The 20694-nt window shown below is 41.9% G+C and overlaps 1 protein-coding gene across 1 annotated transcript in view; it reads right to left on the bottom strand.

The window, feature by feature from the left end:
- The window catches only part of SCD5 (stearoyl-CoA desaturase 5), a 133891-nt gene that overhangs the window by 32314 nt on the left and 80883 nt on the right, over window positions 1-20694 (bottom strand). Inside the window, exon 3 of the mRNA XM_025998033.2 lies at window positions 5726-5931. Within this exon, the coding sequence (XP_025853818.2) occupies window positions 5726-5931 (206 nt within the window). The remainder of the gene's footprint in view (window positions 1-5725; window positions 5932-20694) is intronic.

Raw genomic sequence — 20694 nt, 5'->3', positions numbered from 1 at the left:
ACTAACCAACTAAGGCCTTGAGTGTACTCAGCCACTCAAAGTCACTAATATCTAGACAAAAATTGTTCTATTAACTTAGCAACAAATAGGGTAGGTCCCCAAGGAAAATGGACTCAGAATAGAGAGACACTCCCCAGAAGTCCCACATGGAACTTTAATCAAAGAGTAATGGATTTGGTCAGCAGAGATGGGTCAGATTGGTTTTAAATTTCCAGATGACTCATCCCTCTCCCTAGGGGATCTCCCACATGGAAGACGAGGGGGCAAGATAGAGAAGTGATGAGTCAATTGTAGACTTATCTGACTGCTCTGCCCTTGCTATTTGTTGTCACCAACACAGAAATGTATGTTGGGTTTAGACAAAGGATTGGCATAAAAGTTATACAAAAAAAAGAGGGTGTCACTGAGAAATGTGATATTCATAATTAAAGAAAAAAAAAAAAGACTAATGATAACAGACCAGGGGAGAAATTGAAATGAAGTAGGCCTCAATAGGTTCTAGCCATTCAAGTGTCAATCTTATTGGAATGGCAAAATTTATACATTTTCATACCTTCCTAGGGCACCAAAACAGAATTGCTTCACTCTTCTGGATCATTCCATCTATTTTCTCTCAGCTTATCCCATCACCGTGGCAATGAAGCAAGGACCTTGTTTTCATGTGTCTGGACTAGACTACTAGCATTCTTGTCAATGACTTCAAAAATGCATATGACAGTGTCTGCATGCTACTTCGAAGGAAATTTCTTATCTAGTATGGGAATCAATGGGATAAGCAAAGCATTAAAAGGAACAATCTCTGGATTTTATCCTCACTCGGCCATGATGGAATGATGCAAGATTCCAGCTTCTGATCACAAAATGGTGGCAGAAAGGCCACTCACTTGCTTTATAATGAAAACGTCAGACTAAGTAACTTGTGATGGCCAGTCATTTTGCTTAAGTAATTAATAAAGTAACTATGAGAAAGACTGCTAATTTCTTACCCCATATCAATTCACACCATCTTCCATAAGAACAAAACCAGGATTTTATGCAAGGGTACAATGCATCAACTGAGACTACATTCCCTGGTTCCCCTTGAATGCAGACATGGCTACTGAGAGGCATGTGGATAAGCTGTGTGTGTCTCCCAGGAAAGCTCTTTAAAGATGACTGACTCAAGTGAGCAGTTACCCCCTACCTGCACCCCCATTTTCCTTCTGGTTGGAGCTCTAATGATCATCTTGGACCTTAAAATGGAAGGATGAAAGTCATATGCTAAGGTTGATGGAGCAGAAGATAAAGAATCCGGTTCTCAACTGACCCTGTGATGCTGCCATAACCTGGGCCTTCATGATTCTTTTATATATAAGGGAAATAAACTTCTATTCTGCTCACACAGACAAACACAACTCCTAACCAACAGACCACTGCTAACCTTATGAGTGGCCTCCTTCTAGGCTCACCCCAACATTCGGAGGGCTCAGATCAAGAGCAGAGGTAGAGGGCCTAAGCCTGTGGTCTGTTTTTCTCTCCACCCCTAGCTCTGCCCTCTTTCTGTGGACACCCAAGCTCATGCATCTAAGCCCATCCTCAGGCTAACATTGCATCTTGGCCATTCTTCAGGACTAGGGTACACACACCTCCCACCAGGAGGACAGAGCCCTGGGGAGACTTGTATAGGCTCAGAGCCATTTGGGCAGGGAATTCCAGGTTCCTAGGACCCCAAGGCATGGTCTACAAGTGGGAGAAGATTCCAGGTGATATGTGCCTTTTTGCCCTGTGATCTCCTTACCCCATGGGGAAAAGCACAGCCCTTGGAGGAACATGACCTAGGGCAGGGCTCAGTTGCCAAAGTCTAAATGTGATCTAATTAGCTTCTCTCCCTCTCACCTCCTATTGCCTGTCTTCTTGTCATTCACAGCTTGACAGTAGAGTAAAAGCTGAAGTAGTCCAGTTAACTATTTGTTATTATAGCTTTGGTAAAATTATCTTTTAGAGGAAAAGTCTAGAACTATAGCTTCAATTGTGTTCTTTTCCTGTTATCTTTAATGCCACCATCTTTTCTCTTTTATTACACCATATAAAGGAAAGCTGATTGAGCCTGGCTCTCTGGCAAGCCTTTTTTTTTTTTTTTTTTTTTTAAAGTAGTCTCCATACCCAGCATGGAGCCCAACATGGGGCTTGAACTCATGACCCTGAGCTCAAGAGTCAGACACCAACTGAGCCACCCAGGTATCCCTAGTGAATTTTCTTGGTAAGTTGTCATGAGGCTGTTTAAGTTCAAGTTTATGAGCCAACTGCAACATTTGTACTGGCTCAGGACTAAAATTAGTGAATAAGCTGCAAACCCAGGGCACCAAAATTGGGACAGGGCTTCGTGCACTCAGAGAACCCCAGAGGAACAGGTAGAGATTGTGACCAGGAGATGAACTCTGTAAGGTGTGCCACCAAAGTGACCCAAGACTGGGCCTGTTACTCAGGGAGGGAGTCCTCCGCTCAGCTGAGGGTAGGTAGCAAGGCTGAGACCTCATGTGGCAGTGTTGCGGATGACAGGGTCCACCCTCACTCCAACTCACACCCCAAGTGCAAAGACTCAATCTTTAAGGAATCTGTGGCCTCCACATGGCCTGACCAGCAGAGGACCAGTAAAGGTGGTTTCACAGATGTAGAAATACGCAAACCATTGCACTATATCCATGTATTCTGGAAGCTCTCTCCTTTAGTGATCCCTGCAGTGATTCTAAGCTTTATTTTAGATTATGGATCTTTGTGTTCTCCAGGCTGGATAATTACCAAAGAAAATGAGTACTCACTCATACTTTAGACCATTATAACCCCTTTCAAACAGCAAGGTATAATCAAAAGAATATTGAGCAAATGATTTAAGATGTAGGTGGTCACCACAGAGTAAATGTTTGGGTCCCCCCAAATTCCTATGTTGAAACCTAATCCCCAATGCAATGGTATTTGAAGGAGGGGCCTTTGGAAGGTGATTAGGCTATGAGGGTGGAGGCCTCACAAATGGGATTAGTGTCCTTACAAAAGAGACCCCAGAGAGCTTCTTCCTCTTCTGCCATGTGTAGAAATAGCAAGAAGATGGCTCTTTATGACCTAGGAAGAGAGCTCTCACCAGACACTAGATCTGTGGCACCTAGATCTTGGACTTACCAGCCTCCAAAACTGTGAGAAGCAAATGTTGGTTTCTATGCTACCTAGTCTATGGTATTTTCATTATAGCAGTCCCAGAAGACCAAGACAGTACTACTATCTCTAACTTTCTATCTACATTTTGTTTATTCATTGTCCCAGAGGAAAAATGGAAGGCATGAGCTGAATTATTCACAAGGTCATTCCCTAAAGTTCAATGGCTCTATGTAGTTCCATGTATTAACAGATATTTTAAATGTCGTTTCCCCATCTTCATCTTCTTGTCATCTTCCAGGTCTTGGCTTAGAAGTTAGTTCCTTCCATAGGTCTTCCTTCACCCTCACCATTCTGCATTGTCTTCCCATGGCACCCTGTTCTACCCTATTATAGCACTACTTTCAGTAGAGTATAATTGTTTGTAAATTTGTCTGTGGGTTCCCTGCTGGTCTCCAAGTTTGGGGGGTACAGGCACCAAACTTTAAGGTTGTATCTTTAGCACCAATTCTTAGCAGAAGCTCAATGATATATATGAAATGATGATATGAGTGGATGGTTTCTGATAGCTACAGTCCCTTTTGGTCACTGGGCCTGTGATGAAAGATGTTTTCAGATAACTATTCAGGGAACATGCTGAAATAGTCTTTGTTCTTCTGCCTACAATTAGAAATAGTCTTTGGACATATGTACCATGAGTACACACCTAATGAATCAGATTACCACTTTTTTTTTTCAAGGAAAAAATGAAAAAAAATAAAAGTCTTCCATTTTATGATGAGAGAAACCCAGATTATTATACTCAGCTCACTTCTCATTAATAGAATAGAAGATCGCTTGCCTTCTCTTCTGAGCTCTTCAAATTAATCTAAGGCCTAATTGTCCCAAAGCATTGCTAATTATATAGCAACATCATTTATATCACAGAATTGGAAATGACATACATATTCAGTCGCAGAGTGATGGTTAAATAAGCTGTGACACTCAACTAGTGAACTCACACAGCCTTCAACAATGGTGCCTCCAAGATAATCACAAGTTAAAAGGCAAGACATAAAATTACATATGCAGTATGACTGCCATCATGCAAAATATATCAAATATATGGATAAGATATGGGAAGATACATTATAGATTATTAATGAAGGCTGCGTTTGTGTGTTAGGACTGAACTATTTTCTTCCTACTTTTCTGAATTTTGCAAGTGTTCTTTAATGACTTTTAATATTTTATGCCCATGGCGAAAAATCAAAATGAACAAATCATTTAGTTGTCAATTGAAAACAAACATCTTGTTATTTCTGCTATAAAACTACTGGTGTGTCCACCTGAAAGAGCTGTGTTGAGACATTCAAAGACCCTCAGGGGGAACAGAAGGAGGAGATGGAAACATACTGAATCCTCTGGCTTGTATAAAAATAATAATTATCACTGATCTAAGCTCTTAACTATGTGCCAGGCCATTTCCCATACATTTTGCTTAATTATGTCCTCATAAGACCTGTAGGAGATAGTGGTTAAGGGAGGTCAGATCTTTTGCTTGCACATGGAGGAGCCACGGAGTTTGATCCTAGGCAGTCTGTCTCCACCATCAGCCACTTTATCACTACGAGCTGTTGCCTACTCCAATGTAAAGAGAGAGACTGAAAGGAAAGCAAGCACAATTCTAAGTCATACTTCCTTTCTTACGAGAATCATTTGTGTCAGACAAAGGTACAGCCTCCATTTCTATTCTCAGGAGTTTCTATTGGGATAAGTCCTCAATGACTCCTGCTTGTCAGTGGAGATGGCCTCTGGTAACTACATTTTCACCATGTTATCTCCAGGCTCTAACCAGAGCGCAATCCATAAATTGTCTGTCTTTGCACATACATCCATTACTTTAGAGCAAAAGCCCATTTATAAATGCTCATATCCTGGTCCACGGTGCAGATCCAGGCCAACATGGATACATTCTATGCCAGCTTCCTGGATAAAAGGTGAAAAGTAGCCACTCTCTATTTGCCAGCACAATTACAGGCAATTTTCTCCATGTGCCTATTGAAAGTAGAGTTACCCTACAAACGCTGACCGACTGAATATGCTCAGCTGACACCATTAGTACACAAAAGCACTTTGAGGCTCTCTGTTACACAGAAACCTACTGGTATAATATTTCCAGGAGTCAGGGGGAGGGAGCCCTCACTACAAGAGAATTCCAGCAGGACAAAGCAGGATCCCTAGAGAGAGCCCAATGCTGTTGGAGTTGCACTGAAATAAAGCAAATCTTCCCCCCACCGCTCTCTCTCCGCTGGGAAACACGAATGGAGGGGGGAGGGATGGGGAACTACAGAAACAGATTCCGTGAACTCAGTCATGGGGATTGGTCTGAAGGAAATGACATTGGGCTTAAAGGAAATCCATTTCGACTTAAAATTAAAATGAAAAACAAATGTGTAAACAGGGAGGACTTAAGCAAAAAAGAAATGAATAAACAGAGGTAAATCCTAATAAGAAAGGGAAATGGTATGAGGAAAACTACTTGGGTATTGCACCCCATTGTGCTCTGTCTCTTGGTCCTGTCCCCCAAGGGACAACTCTGTGGTGTCTGTTCACTTACTTTCTCTGGAATCGGACCACAGGATCAGCCAGCAGGTCAGTGACGTCAAGCTTTCTCCCCTTCTCGATGACATCTCGATGTTTGCGAACAAACAGCCACCCGATATGGGAGAAGAAGAAGCCCCGGCGGGCATTGTGAGGGTCAGCGTCAGTCTCTGAGTACTTGTGGTGGACACGGTGGTCCCTGGCCCACTCGAAAATGTCATTCTGCAGAGAGAACACAGACCGTAAGTAAGGAGACAAAGCACCCTGGTGCCTTCTTGAAAGCTTCTCAGCCTCCCTCTATACCACATCCACCCCCACCATCCTCACCACTGACTTCCGCTTTGCTCCCACAATCAACCCACAATCTCTCAAGTTCAATCCTTGGGGTTGGTTTGGAGTGGTTGCCATGAAAACAAGAGGAAATCCTTACTTTGTAGGGATCTTTGGGATGTGCCTTCTGCAGGAGGTTTGGGCTTGTTGAGTGAATGAGAGGGGAAACCTGAAAGTTCTGGTGGAGGCTGCTGAAGTCTCCCGGGAGATCACTCATGTTAAGAAAAGACAGATCCAGTCTCAAGATGAAGTAGTGGTTGTCAGAGAGGAGGGGCAACCTCCAGTATGAAAGAAGGTTGGGGCTTGGCCTGAATCGCTCCAGTCTCTCTCTCTCATGCTTCCATGGCCTTCCTGTCTGACTTACAGAGAGCCTGAAGCCAGTAAGTAAAAACCCTATGAGCTACATCACCAAATCTCTGCAAAATACCAAGACACAAATGATACTGTTTGAGGACTGCTCCAGCAGTGTGTCACAGGAAGGGAGATGGGTGGCTTTGGCTCCCCAAGGAGTCTGAGGTACTTGGCCTGGCTGTAGAAGCAGAAGTGTCTAAGGAACAGGCAGTACTTACTGGAATCCCAAGAGAGACTCTGGTGGCCAAGGAAGGAGAAGCATTGTCTAGCAGATTCTGCCAAACCCACAGGGAGGGTGGGGCTTAGGTATACGGTGCGGGAGGGGGACCCATCCTACAACCGTCTCATGATGGGAGACTGAAGGAAGGTGTCAAGAGACTGGAGGCCCTGGGTGAGCTATCCAGGACAAGAGCCAATGGCATTGAGGAGGGTATTGGGTTTTTTTTTGTTTGTTTTTTGAGGAGGGTATTGTTAAGGAGACCTCATCTACAGTCACGTGCTGGTGGGATCTCGAGACTTGTAGTTTATACTCAGGTACGTTTTTCTCTGATACTGCTTTCAAAGCTTTGAGCAGGAAAATCACACTGGGAAGTAGGCTTTTTGATAGGAAAAATAATCTGAAAATAAAAATAAATATATATAGTACATAAGCCCTTTTAAATCAAAAGGTCATAGTGTTTTATCCTATACTACTCAGAACTTAGTCATATTTTCACTAGCAAATCTGCCATTTCACAGATATTGGCTTCATCCTGCTGATGAGAAGAAAGGGAATGGTTTTATTCTCAAAATTCTAAGTTTCCTTTTTTTTTTTTTTTTAAGGTTTTACTTATTTATTCATGAGAGACACGGAGAGAGGCAGAGACACAGGCAGAGGAAGAAGCAGGCTCCCTATGGGGAGTCCGAGGTGGGACTCGATCCTGGGACTCCAGGATCACGAACTGAGCCAAAGGCAGACGCTTAACTACTGAGCCACCTAGGTGTCCCCTAACAGTTTCTTTAATCAAAAGGAGGTTCGTTGAGTTTTTGGTTTCTTGGGTTCATCCAATGCTGCTAGAAGGCTCCTCAACCTTGTTGATCCAATAGCACCCTAAAAACTTCTCAGTCTGCTTCTCCCTCGGGTAATAGGACATACAGAAGGGAGGTAGACAGACTTCATGAGTTACATGCTCAGCTTTGAATATCAAAGGAAAAAAGAGGTTCTTGGTAGTCTGTGCAAGGCAAAATTTATCCTGGCTTACAGAGATAAGAAAGAAGTCTTTAGATTTTACTAGAGTATTTAAACATGGTGTATTTATTAGTCATAATCACAGAATCTGGAATTAGAAAGGAATTTCAAACATCAGTCAAAGAGCACTACAGCCCAAGGAATAATTTATTCCTTTTGCATTCGTTTATTGCCATGCCCACATGAACACAGCAAGGAAGGCGGATACTCTGTGCCCAGTTCACAGAAGGCAAAATGAAGTCTTACAAGACTTACTCAAGTTTGCTGGGTTGGTCAAAACAGTAATGGAAAAAAAACGATGTTCCTTGAGTTCCTAGTTCACTCTCTTCTTAACAAAGTATTTCCCTCCTTCTCCAAATTTAGAGGGAGGCCTTTTACAGAAAACTCTCGTTTTCCTTGTTAAATGGTTATATTGGTTCTTTATCACAATGCAATTTTTTAAGAACCCTAAGTAGAGAGTTCCAAGGGACTGGAAACATTGTTCCCACACAGTTTGGCATAACAGAATCACCACAAAAGTAGGACAATGAAGACAGGTTGGAACAAAGATGTTTGTTTGCTTTAATCCTTCTTACCTGGATACCTTCCCAACAGAAGCCACTTATACTACAACAGTGAGATGAAGTGAGGGTTTGGGTCACTTCCCAATTGGTCAAGCAAGTAATTGAGCCCCAAATACTTTAAGATGTATTTTTTCCAAATCTTCTGTTATAGTTTTTATTTATTTATTATTTATTTATTTATTTATGATTTTATTTATTTATTAATAGACACAGAGAGAGAGGCTGAGACACAGGCAGAGGGAGAAGCAGGCTCCATGCAGGGAGCCCAATGTGGGACTCGATCCTGGGTCTCCAGGATCACAGCCCAGGATGCAGGCGACGGCGCCAAACCGCTGCGCCACTGGGACTGCCCCTTTGTTTTTGTTTTTAATGCGAAAGCTGATTCCAATGAAAAAGTGACTCAAAGAACAAGAGGTAAACCAACAACAGGGAGAAGGGAGCAAGATTCACATGCTTACGCAAGGGCCTTTTCCTTCCTACTTATCTGATTTTGCATCTATCCTGGCGTGATTGGGAGTGGGAGCCAACCAGGAACGGCATATGTCTTTGATGAAAAGCTGTGTGTACCTAGGGTGTGTTTGGTACAGTCAATATGTGTGCAAGGGCGAGTGGAGGGCTGACGAAGAGGGTGAGGTGGCTGAGCAAACTTCAGGAGGTGGGGAGTGAGAGGGAACAGCCCCAGAAATCTCCTGCTAATCTCTTTTCCCCCCAGTGTTCCCAAAGTGCTGACTCCTCTTGTCTGAAACTCTGTGCACTGCTCCATCATCCTTGCTTCACAGGAAAGAAAAAACAAAATCAAGGCATAGAGAGATGGCAAACTTCTATCAATGAACTGACCCTCTTCAGTATGTGGATTCTCTATGTTCTGTGCGCCGTGTGCACAGTTTGGTAGGGGCATGATATTAAACTCAGCAGCAATTTCTGAAGCCTAAATACATACATGTTCTAACAAATCAGTTGACAAATGATTCCATTTGCGACTCAGAGTTTATACGTAACGGTTCTGGGAGATCACAGTCTCAATGCATAACCCCATTACCTTCAAAAGTGGACACTCACCTTTATCAAGTTTATTGATCATTCCTGGCAAAGAATTGGAGTGGTGAAAAGTGCTACATTAGTTCTAAAAGCCCAGGTTCGAACTGAGGCACAGGCAGCTTTGGGGAGTGGGAGAAGAGGCAGAGGAAGAGAGCAAACCAGGAGTATACAGCTCAGGTGGTAGGTTTTATTTTATCAGGAGCCAGACCATGTCCTACTCCATGCTGTCTAAGAGAAATATAACGTGAGCACATATGTGATGAAAATTTTCCTGGTAGCCACATTTAAAAAAGTGAGAAGAAATAAGTAAAATTAATTTTAATAAAATATCTTACTTATTAACATGTTCAAAATATCATTTCAATATATGATTAACATAAAATTATTAATGAGGCATTTCACATTATTTTTTGGTGCCAATTCTTTGAAATTGTGTGTCTTTTACACTTGTAGCATACTTCAATTCAGACTAGCCACATTTCAAGTGCTCAGTAGCCACGTGTGATTAGCGGCTACCATATTGAACAGTGCAGGTCCAACTCATGGCTTGTCCACTTTTCTATATGTGTGTTATTAAAAGTCTAAAAAACGCCAGTGTTAGAAAATAAGAAAAAATTTAAAAATTTCATGTTGCTAATTGATTAGAATGTCAAATTGTCACAAACATGTGAAGGGCAATGGGATGCCCATATCTAAAGCATTAAAATCATGCCTATCCTTCAATGTAGCAATCTGCTTTCTAGAATTTATTTTAACAAAATCATCATGGTTGTGTGCAAAGACTTAACCACAAAGATGCTCATTGCATTGAAAACTGGAAAAACCCTGAATTTCCACATAACAGGATTTCATTGAGTATCTTGTGATATATTGACTGAATACTATTCGTGTGTGTGTATATGTGTGTGTGTGTGTGTGTGTGTGTGTGACAGAAAGTATCTGGGGAGAGAAATACTAAGAAAAAAGTCTTAGGGTTACCTCAGGGGAGTAAGATGGGGAGAAAGGAGATGAGGAGAACCATCTTTACATTTTACCTTATGCTCAGAAATTTTTTAACAAAAGCATCTATTGGTTTTGAATTAAAAAACAAATAACAAAAGGATATTGTTATCCTGGCATAGAGTGATGAAAGGGAAAGTAGTTAAGAGAAAAGTAGTTTTCACAATAATAAATATAATTTTTGTAAAAATGTGTGTGTAAGCATAGGAAAAATAAAGGCAGTAAGTTAGCCAACCTGTTTAGAGTGATTCTCTCTGGGAAGCAAGATGGTGGGGGATTTTTTAATTTTTTCTTTTAGTTTGCCTGCATTTTTTAACATTTTCATAATAAACAAGTTTGTCTTTTATAATATGGGGTAAACAGATTTTAAAAACATTTCTATACTCCTGAAGTGAAACCACTCAGCTTCTGCCATCAGCCCCCTGTTAGGAGAAACTCCACTAGAGTCAGATTCATCTAGTACTCCAGTCAGTTCCACATCTTTCCATCACTCTTCTTCTCTTTGTTCTTAGTAACACTCAACCAATCACACATCAACTAGTGCTACAGTGCCTTTGCTGCAATGCACCCTGTGTGTCATACCTTTAATACTTCACTCTCCATCATAGATAACATCCCTAAACAGGGCCCCTGCTGAGACTGTGGAAATTGAAATTGATCGTGTGGTGATTTTTCTCCATAAGCACAGCCTTTGAGTATTATCTGGGACTTTAGCAAAGATAATCAATCTCAAAAGCTCCATTGAAGCAGATTATGAAGCAACCGGCTCCATCAGGACTACTTTCCCCTAACTTCCTTTTATGTTCAAAGTAAATTCTTGAATCTAGTCCTCTAAAATGGCTATAGGGGAATCTGTCTTTTGAGGCTCACATAATTTCCACTGGTTAGTAAGCTGAAGGCTAAATGTAAACAGCATTTAGCTTGTTCTACTCAACAGATCTGAGGCCAGAATCACTGATCAGCTTTCCCCCAGCCTAGCTGCATGCAAACTGATGTGTGCTTTTGACCAGACACCACCACTGTGGTTGTACTGTCTCCTAGTTCAGTTCAATTGTGTCACTGCCTTAATATTTCAAAAGGGGAAATTTACCAGGTGGCCTCAAAACATAGCCAAAGGGAATTCCACTTGTGTTCATAACACATCTTTGTTTCTCGTCAGTAGTGAAAAGACAAACTGGGATCAACACATCAGCTCCAACAGGCAGGTTATAGAGGAGAGAGAGAGAGAAAGAGAGAGAGAGACAAAGTGTGTGTGTGTGTGTCTTGTGAATGAATGACATCTTGTCTGGAAAGAGTCATTCTATCAAGAGGGTCAAAGAGGAGAACACTCCTGCCTCCATTCTTTAGGGACCATAAAGCTCATTTGAAATTGACTTTATCTGGGTCTCTGGGGTCTGAATTCAATCTCCTCAAGTTCAGATGCCAACACTGTACTTTTCAAACAGTGAAAAACATTCAGTGCTTTCCCCATTGTTGATACTGGGTCAGCACTGATATCCCTCCAGATAACATTGATGATCTGTAAGAAGAGCTCAGAAAGTCCCCAAGAAGGGCCTGGCAGAAATCTATACCACCTGGCAAATTGTAGCTTCCAGAGGACAAGTTCCCACCTGCTGTGTAGCCTTCATTTGGCACTCGGCTGGAGGAGGTTTTATAAGCTGGGCAAGTGTGAAAAGCCAACTTGTTTGCTGACAAAACTTAAAGTTTGCAAAGAAGGAAAGGGGCATTTTGTATTTTCTTTTATTACTCCATTGTTTAGCTCTCTTACGATGAGAAACGCATTTTTAACACACATTTTAAAAATGGCTTGGATAGTCAAGCTTGGTAGACAAGTTGGCCTCCTGTGAATCTTTTCAACTTGGCTTTTGGGAGTTTTTTGAGTAAGTGATGTTCTAGTTTCCTGAGCTGTATCTCCTTCATTCAATGAGTCCAAATTTCAGAGAAGAAAGGCCTAGAAAACAATGACAGCCCAGCAGCAAAGGGCATACCTTGTTCCCAGATCTTGCTTTTTAAATATCACTCCCCATTAAAAGGAGTCAAGACTCCGATGAAATGGCAGGTGTCAGGATTCAGGCAGGAAAAGTACAAGAGAAATGTGATATATTTTGTTGTTGTACCAGAAAGTAAAGAATTGCTCAAAAATAATGGGGATGTGTCAAAAAAGGACACAGTAGTCTATTTGTAGTGCCTCCCACTGAACAAACCCAGAAAAATAATTTGGGGCATTAAGACAAATAACAGCAATGGATTTAAAATGATGTAATAAAATAAGAGTACATGAGCCCATAATAAATAAGTAAATAAATGTAGGGGTAGAAAATAATGAGTGAGAAATCACTGTTTTGCAGGTGCCATGGCAATAATTGATTCTAGCAAGAATTGCCCATGTATGCTGAAACTGTTGGGCAAAAGGTTAATGAAGGAAAAATATTTACATAGGCTCATAGTATCTCAACATAAACTGCTTATTATTACAAAAGGAAAAATGGTCATCTCGTGGGAGAAACTGAGTAAACACCACTTTAACTAAGTGATCAAAGTTCATACCACCTATAATGGTATTGGACAAAGTGATATCATTAGACAAAGTAATATCATGTGCATCTTATTTGATGCTCAGGACACAAGATCATTAATGTAGCATTTCCGACAAAAATGTACAGAATATAGGTATGAGAAAACATGAGCAAACCAAAATGGGGACATTCTACAAAATAACTGGATTGTGCATTTCATGTTGAAGTCCTAAAATCAAGGGAAGACCAAGGAGATATTCCAGATGGTAGGAGGCCAAAGGGGCATCACAACTCATTGTAAGGCAGGATCTTGAATTGGTTCTTGGGCTAAGATCCTAGATATAGCATTTTATCAACATTAAATCCTCTGATTTTGGTCCATTTTCTATGTTCTTATAAAATGTCTTTGTGGGATCCCTGGGTGGCTCAGCAGCTTAGGGCCTGCCTGCCTTTGGCCCAGGGCATGATCCTGGAGTCCCCAGGATTGAGTCAAGCATCCCTGCATGGAGCCTGCTTCTCCCTCTGCCTGTGTCTGTCTCTCCCTGTCTCTCATGAATAAATAAATAAAATCTTTAAAAAAAAATGTCTTTGCTATTAGGAACTACATAGTGAAGTATTGAGGGATGAAAAGGCATGATGTTTTTAACTTAGTCTCAAAATATTCAGAAAAACTAACACAGAAGAATGTATATTCATGCATATGGAAAGAGAAAGAACAATAAAGCAAATGAGGCAATATGTCAACCATTAGTGAATCTGGGTGAAGGGTAAACAGGATTCCTCATGGTATTTTTGCAAGTGTTCTGTAAGTCCAAAATTATTTCACAATAAAGCGTTAAAACTAAAAAAAAAAAAAAAAAAAAAAAAAAAAAATGTCAAGGGAAGCTTTCTATAAAAATCTCCAATTTTCCCCTTCTACTCCATTTCCACCCCGCCATTCTTGCTCAAGTTGTTGCCAGTCTGCCTGACTCCTGTTAACAGCCTCTAACTCCTCCTACCTCCAGTCCTTTCCCCCTGTGCAACACATCTGGTACACTGCGACCATCCTTCCCGGATTCATATTCCCCAAATACCTACCTTGCTCATTATCCAACAATCTCTTCCTACTACTTTTCTCATCAAGTCTAAACATTTCTTCTTCTTGACAATCAAAAAGTTTCAACTGGTCTGATAATCCTTATCTTTCCAACTTTGTTTATTCTTTTTTTTTTTTATAAGATTTTATTTATTCATGAGAGACACAGAGAGGCAGAGACACAGGCAAAAGGGGAAGCAGGCTCCTCACAGGGAGCCCGAGGCAGGACTTGATCCCAGACCCCGGGATCACGCCCTGAACTGAAGGCAGATGCTTGAAGGCTGAGCCCCCCAGGCATCCCTTTGTTTATTCTTTAATGTGACAAATATTTACTGACTGTTGGTATGTGCTAAGAGATAAGGAATAGGACAACCAAGGCTCTGTCCTCAAGGAATATATGTTGTATGGAGAAGACAAACATAAAGTTAATGGAGTCAAAGAAATAAAATCATTTCAGACTGAGATTAGTGTTGTGAAGTAAATACATATGGGGAATAACAAGGGAATAACAAGGACGCTCAGCAAGGACTTTCTAATCAAGTAATCCTCAGGCTGGGAAGAGCTGGGGGCAGGGGGAGAAGGGAAACATCTGGAGTAGAGGGGAGGACTGGGGACAGTCCAGGAACCAGACCAGTGTGTTGCGGGTGCAGCAGTAGGGCAAGAGTGAAGTCTGAGAGGTATTATGGCGTAATGAAGAATGTATCTGGTCTTTGTCCCTGGTGGTTCCTGGCACAGAACTTCAAAAACCCTTGGAATTTCCTGAGTGATGAGTCTCTTTATTATGCTAGTGGCATAACTGTGGTGGGCCCCCTATATAGCTCCCGCATCAGGCTGGTCACCAAAAAGACCCACTTCGCCAGGGGAGGGGAACTACACACTGAGTTCAGTCCTGGGGCCAGTACAGACTCTGGACACAGACTTGGAGGAGTTTTTTGGCTGACCAATGCATGATGTGCAGAGCAGGTGGCACACCTTGATTCTACCGGGAGAGGGCACAGAAGCTTTGCCTGAGGGATCCTCAGACTTCGCCCTATGTGTCTCTTCCATTTGGTTGGTCCTGATTTTATAATCAGAATCTTTATAATCAGATATCCATTATAATTAAAACTGCAATAGGAAGTATAATACTTTTTTGAGTTCTGTCTAGTGAATTCTCAAACCTGAGGGAATTGTGGGAATTTGGAGCCAGTAGGTCAGAGGTACAAGGGGCCTGGAGATCCTATTTGTGGCTGGGACCTAAAGTGATGGCAGTCATGTGGAAGGTTGAGGCTCGACCTTGTGGGATTCAACACCAACTCAGGTGATTAGTGTCACAACTGTAGTGAAATATGCTTTGGGTGGAAGCAGAGCATTGGGATGCAAAAGCCTGATTACTCAGGGCCTTTGAGGCCAGAGTAACAAGCCTAGATTTCATTCCAAATGCAATGCTAAACCACTGAAAGATTCTTTCTTTCTCACTGGAGACTGGTTTAATTTTCAATAAATTCTGTCTGGCTGCAGTATGGCAAGGGGCAGGTGTTGAAGAAGGAAGACCAGTTTATAAGGCATCTGCAGTATAAAGGCAAGACATGGTGGTGGCTTGGACCAGAGGGTGGCACAGATGAGAAGCGTGCAGATGCAAGATGCAAGTGGAACTTGAAGATGTTAGCTAAAAGACTGGAGTGAGGGATGATTAGGGAAATAGAGAAATCCTGAATGATGCCCAGATTTCTGGCACCATTAGGGGGAGATGAAAGACTCGCAGCTTTGGTTTTGGCACATTGATTCTGAGAGGCCTAAGAGACATCCAGTGAGAGATACCGTGCAGGTGGCTGGGTTTACAACATGCGAGAGCAGACTGCAGCCAGTTTCCTTCGTTAATCAGACTAATTTTCAACTATGCAGGGACCTCATACAATATGCCATGATTATTCCTCTCTGTCCACCTCTGCTCTCGTTTCTCCTACCTTCCCCCTTCTTCCTCACCTCTGCAAATCCTTCTCACCCTTCAAGTTCCAGCTCAAAACTCCCTTCTGCATTAGTTTTTTTGTTTTTGTTTTTGTTTTTTTTTAGATTTTATTTATTTATTCATGAAAAGCACAGAGAGAGAGAGAGAGAGAGAGAGAGAGAGAGGCAGAGACAACAGGCAGAGGCAGAGGCAGAAGCAGGTATGTCCATGCAGGGAGCCCAATGTGGGGCTTGATCCCAGGTCTCCAGGATCACGCCCTGGGCTGAAGGTGGTGCTAAACCGCTGAGCCACCCAGGCTGCCCTGCATTAGGTTTAATCCTAGTCATATTCACATTTCAAGCCGTAGGAGTCAGTATGAAGCTTTCAAGCAATTTAACTCCCTGGGTCTTGTAAGAGTTCCCCTTTATTATATAGAAGTCTAGCCAGCTCTATCAGATTGCAAACACCTCTGACAAGGGCCATTTCTTATACATCTCTTATATTCTTCACAAGCACATAGGGGTTTATGCACCTTTAAATTAAAAAGGAATTAACTAGGGGATGCCTAGGGGGCTAAGTGGTTGAGCGTCTGCCTTTGGCTCAGGTCATGATATCAGGGTCCTGGGTTAGAGTCCCACATCTGGCTCCCCACAGGGAGCCTGCTTCTCCCTCTGCCTATGTCTCTATCTTTCTCTGTGTCTCTCATGCATAAATAAATAAATAATCTTTTAAAAATGAAAAGGAACTAACTAGAGATTTACACAAAAAGCCACAGAAGAGTCAATAGTAGAAAATGATCACGTGTCTGTCTTCTAAAGAGTTTTTAAAAGTAAGGCTAGAAATTTCTTCTGGCAAATGAAACTATAAATTTTGCTATTAATTAAAATAGTTGATTTCATGGCTCTTGTAGCCATTATAACTTCAAAGCTTTATAAAAGATGTAAAACAGCATCCCTGAAACACTCGTATAACAAGAGCTCTGATTGGTGATAGTAGGAACTATGATAGGATGATTGAAAGCCTGAACTTTGATAAATAAGGACAAGAGATGAAAATAGCTTCATATCTAATGAAACGCGGGGGCAGGGAGGGAAGCTAATGGAAGGCCCCAGTGGATCTGTGAGATCTATTTTTATTTAGCACCTTCATTAATGACTGGGAGCAAGGGTACACATTATGCTAATAACGTTTTTGGGTTGTTACCAAATTAGGAGGTGCTGCAGACATCACTGAAGACATAGAAATAACACAGATGGATCTAAAGAGGTTGGAAATATGAATAGAAATTATCACAATGAGATTTGATTTAGGAAAAATGCAAATGAAGGCAGCTGGGAAAGAAATCATCCAAAATGCAAAATAATCAGTGGGTTGGGAAACCTAGAAAGCAACAACATGGAATGTCTGGCAGGAGAGTAGTGAGAATAAAGGGTAAAGAGTGACAACTCAGTGCTAGCTTAGCCCAAATAGTCAGTAGCAGGTCCGGGAAGGAACAGCTTGTCAAGGAGTTACATTTTGACACAATGTCCTTGGACATCTATACACAGTTTTGGAGACAATGTGGGGAATAAACAAAAATCAGCTCAGACATTTGAGCCTTTGTTTCTTCAGTTTAAAACAAGGGATTAGACTCTGCTTCTGAGGCCCCCTGGTGTCAACCCTCTGGCAGGTTCTAAGAGAGGAATTGAGTGGTGGCAGAGAAATGCCTGGTACCGCGAGGTGCCCAGTCTGGATGCCTCATCCCAGGATCTTCCTTATGAAAAGTAAGCTGAATGAAACAGCCTGAAAATATATGTCAGAATTGGTTCTGTATTGACAGCCCTGCATGTGGAATTCATCATAAACAAGTGTTGGAGCACCTGGGTGGCTCAGTCGGTTAAGCATCTGCCTTCAGCTCAGGTCATGATCCCAGGGTTTCGGGATGGAGCCTCACGTTGGGCTCCCTGATTACCAAGCAGTCTGCTTCTCCGTCTCCCTCTGCCTGTCACCCAATTCATGCTTGCCTGCTTGCTCTCTCTCAGATGAAAAAATAAATTCTTAAAAAAAAAAAAAAAGTTCTGCCAATAGAGATGTGAAGCCAAATGAACATATAAAATCGGATAGTAGGAAGTTTCCAGAACGCTCAGTGAGATGCATAAGAGTGGTGCTGCCCAAGCTGAGCCCAGCAACATGCTCCATGCTCCTTCCTGCTCCCCTACACCAGCCTCAGCCCTCTCACTGGCTGTAGAAAATGGTGAAAGAAACCACTTACTGTGATGTTTTTGAGGGTCAAATCCAATGCCACCCAGGAAGAATTGAAAAAGGCTTATAAGAAACTGGCCTCCATTGAAGTACCACCCTGGAGGATTTAGCCCCTGACTTTGGCCCAGGGCCTGATCTTGGAGACCCAGGATCGAGTCCCACGTCCGGCTCCCTGCGTGGAGCCTGCTTCTCCCTCTGCCTGTGTCTCTGCCTCTCTCTCTCTCTCTTTCTATGTTTATCATGAATAAATAAATAAAATCTTTAAAAAAAAAAAGAAGAAGAAGAAGAAGAAGTACCACCCTGATAAGAATCCAAATGAGGGAGAGAAGTTTCAACAGATTTCTCAAGCTTACGAAGTGCTCCCTGATACAAAGAAAAGGGAATTATATGACAAAAGAGGAGAACAGGCAATTAAAGAAAGTGGAGCTGGTGGTGGTTTTGGCTCCCCCACAGACATCTTTGATATGTTCTTTGGATGAAGAGGAAGGTTGCAGAAAGAAAGGGGAGGTAAAAATGTTGTGCATCAGCTCTCGGTAACCTTAGAAGATCTATATAATGGTACAACAAGAAAACCAGCTTGCAGAAGAATGTATTTACGATAAATGTGAAGGCCAAGATAGTAAGAAAAGAGTAGTTGAATGTTGTCCCAATTGTCGAGGTACTGGAATGCAAATAAGAATTTATCAGATTAAAAAAAAAAAAGAATTCATCAGATAGGACCTGGAATGGATCAGCAATTCAACCTGTGTGCATGGAGTGCCAGGGCCGGAGGGAACAGATCAGTCCTAAAGATAGATGTAAAAGCTGCAACAGAAGGAAGATAGCTCAAGAGAAGAAGACTCTAGAAGTGCATATTGACAAAGGCATGAAAGATAGCCAGAAGATAACATTCCATGATGAAGGAGACCAAGAACCAGAACTGGGACCAGGAGATATTATCATTGTTCTAGATCAGAAGGACCATGCTGTGGGAATGTGAACTGGTGCAGCCACTCTGGAAAATTGTGTGAAGGTTCCTCAAAGAGTTAAAAATAGAGCTACCCTGCGAGCCAGCAATTGCACTACTGGGGATTTACCCCAAAGATACAGATGCAGTGAAAAGCCGAGACACCTGCACCCCAATGTTTATAGCAGCAATGTCCACAACAGCCAAACTGTGGAAGGAGACTTGATGTCTTTCCAAAGATGAATGGATGTAGAAGATGTGGTCTGTACATACAATGGAATATTACTCAGCCATTAGAAAGGACGAATACCCACATGCTTCGACGTGGGTGGAACTGGAGGATATTGTGTTGAGTGAAATAAGTCAATCAGAGAAGGACAAACATTATATGGTTTCATTCATACGGGGGATATAAAAAATAGTGAAAGGGATTATAGGGAAAAGGAGAGAAAATGAGTGGGAAAAAACAGAGAGAGAGAGACAAAACATGAGAGACTCCTAACTCTGGGAAAAGAACAAGGGGTAGTAGAAGGGGAGGTGGGCGGGGGGATGGGGTGACTGGGTGACGGGCATTGAAGGGGGCACCTGATGAGATGAGCACTGGGTGTTATACTATATGTTGGCAAATCAAACTCCAATAAAAAAAAATATACAAAAAAAAAGTTATTTCAAAAAAAAAGTTAAAAAAATTAATAGTTCACTTTCACTGTGTTAGGACATCAGAAAGATCACAGGATGTTAAAGCTGGACTCCTCTCCAGTGTGCTCCCTATATCTGCAACACTAACTACATTACTATGGGTGACAGCATGCTAAGTGGAAAAAGTATCTACTGTATTTTGAATCAAATCTATCTGAGCTGCAATCCAGACAACCCATTCATGGCCAATTTGTCTTTGCTCATGTTATATAGATTCTCTGAGCCTCAATATGTTCCTTTGCAAAACTGAAACAATAAAACTTACTTTGCAAAGCTTAAAAGAAAAAAAAGGGATCCCTGGGTGGCGCAGTGGTTTGGTGCCTGCCTTTGGCCCAGGGCACGATCCTGGAGACCCGGGATCGAATCCCACATCGGGCTCCCGGTGCATGGAGCCTGCTTCTCCCTCTGCCTGTGTCTCTGCCTCTCTCTCTCTCTCTGTGTGTGTGTGTGTGTGTGTGTGACTATCATAAATAAATAAAAATTAAAAAAAAAAAAGAAAAAAAAGAGGGACCATGCTGTTTTTACTCAATGAGGAGAACACTTTTTCATGCATATGGACATACAGCTGGTTGAAGCCCTGTGAGACTTTCAAAAGCCAATATTGACTCTTGACAACCGAACTCTTGACACTCTTGACAACCAAACCATCATCATCACCTCTCATCCAGGTCAGACTGTCAAGCATGAGGATATCAAGTGTGTGCTAAAGAAAGGCATGCCAATTTATCGTAGACCATATGAGAAGGGTTGCCTAATTAATCATTGAATTCCTTCCCTGAGAATGGCTTTCTCTCTCCTGATAAACTTTCTTTGCTGGAAAAACTCCTACCTGAGAGGAAGGAAGTAGAAGAGACTAATGAAATGGACCAGGTGGAACTGGTGGACTTTGATCCCAATCAGCAAAGATGGCACCATGATAATGGGGAAGCATATGAGGATGATGAACATCATCCTAGGGGTGGTGTTCAGTGTCAGACCTCTTAATGGGGCCAGTGAACAACACTGCTGGCATTTTATATGCAGTAGTGAAGTACTGACGGACTCAATCATAGCTCACTACCTGCTATTGTTT

Source organism: Vulpes vulpes, chromosome 4, assembly GCF_048418805.1.
Source record: "Vulpes vulpes isolate BD-2025 chromosome 4, VulVul3, whole genome shotgun sequence".
Taxonomy (NCBI): Eukaryota; Metazoa; Chordata; class Mammalia; order Carnivora; family Canidae; genus Vulpes; species Vulpes vulpes.
The sequence above is the reverse complement of the archived record's forward strand: the minus strand, read 5'-3'. Positions and strand labels throughout refer to the sequence as shown.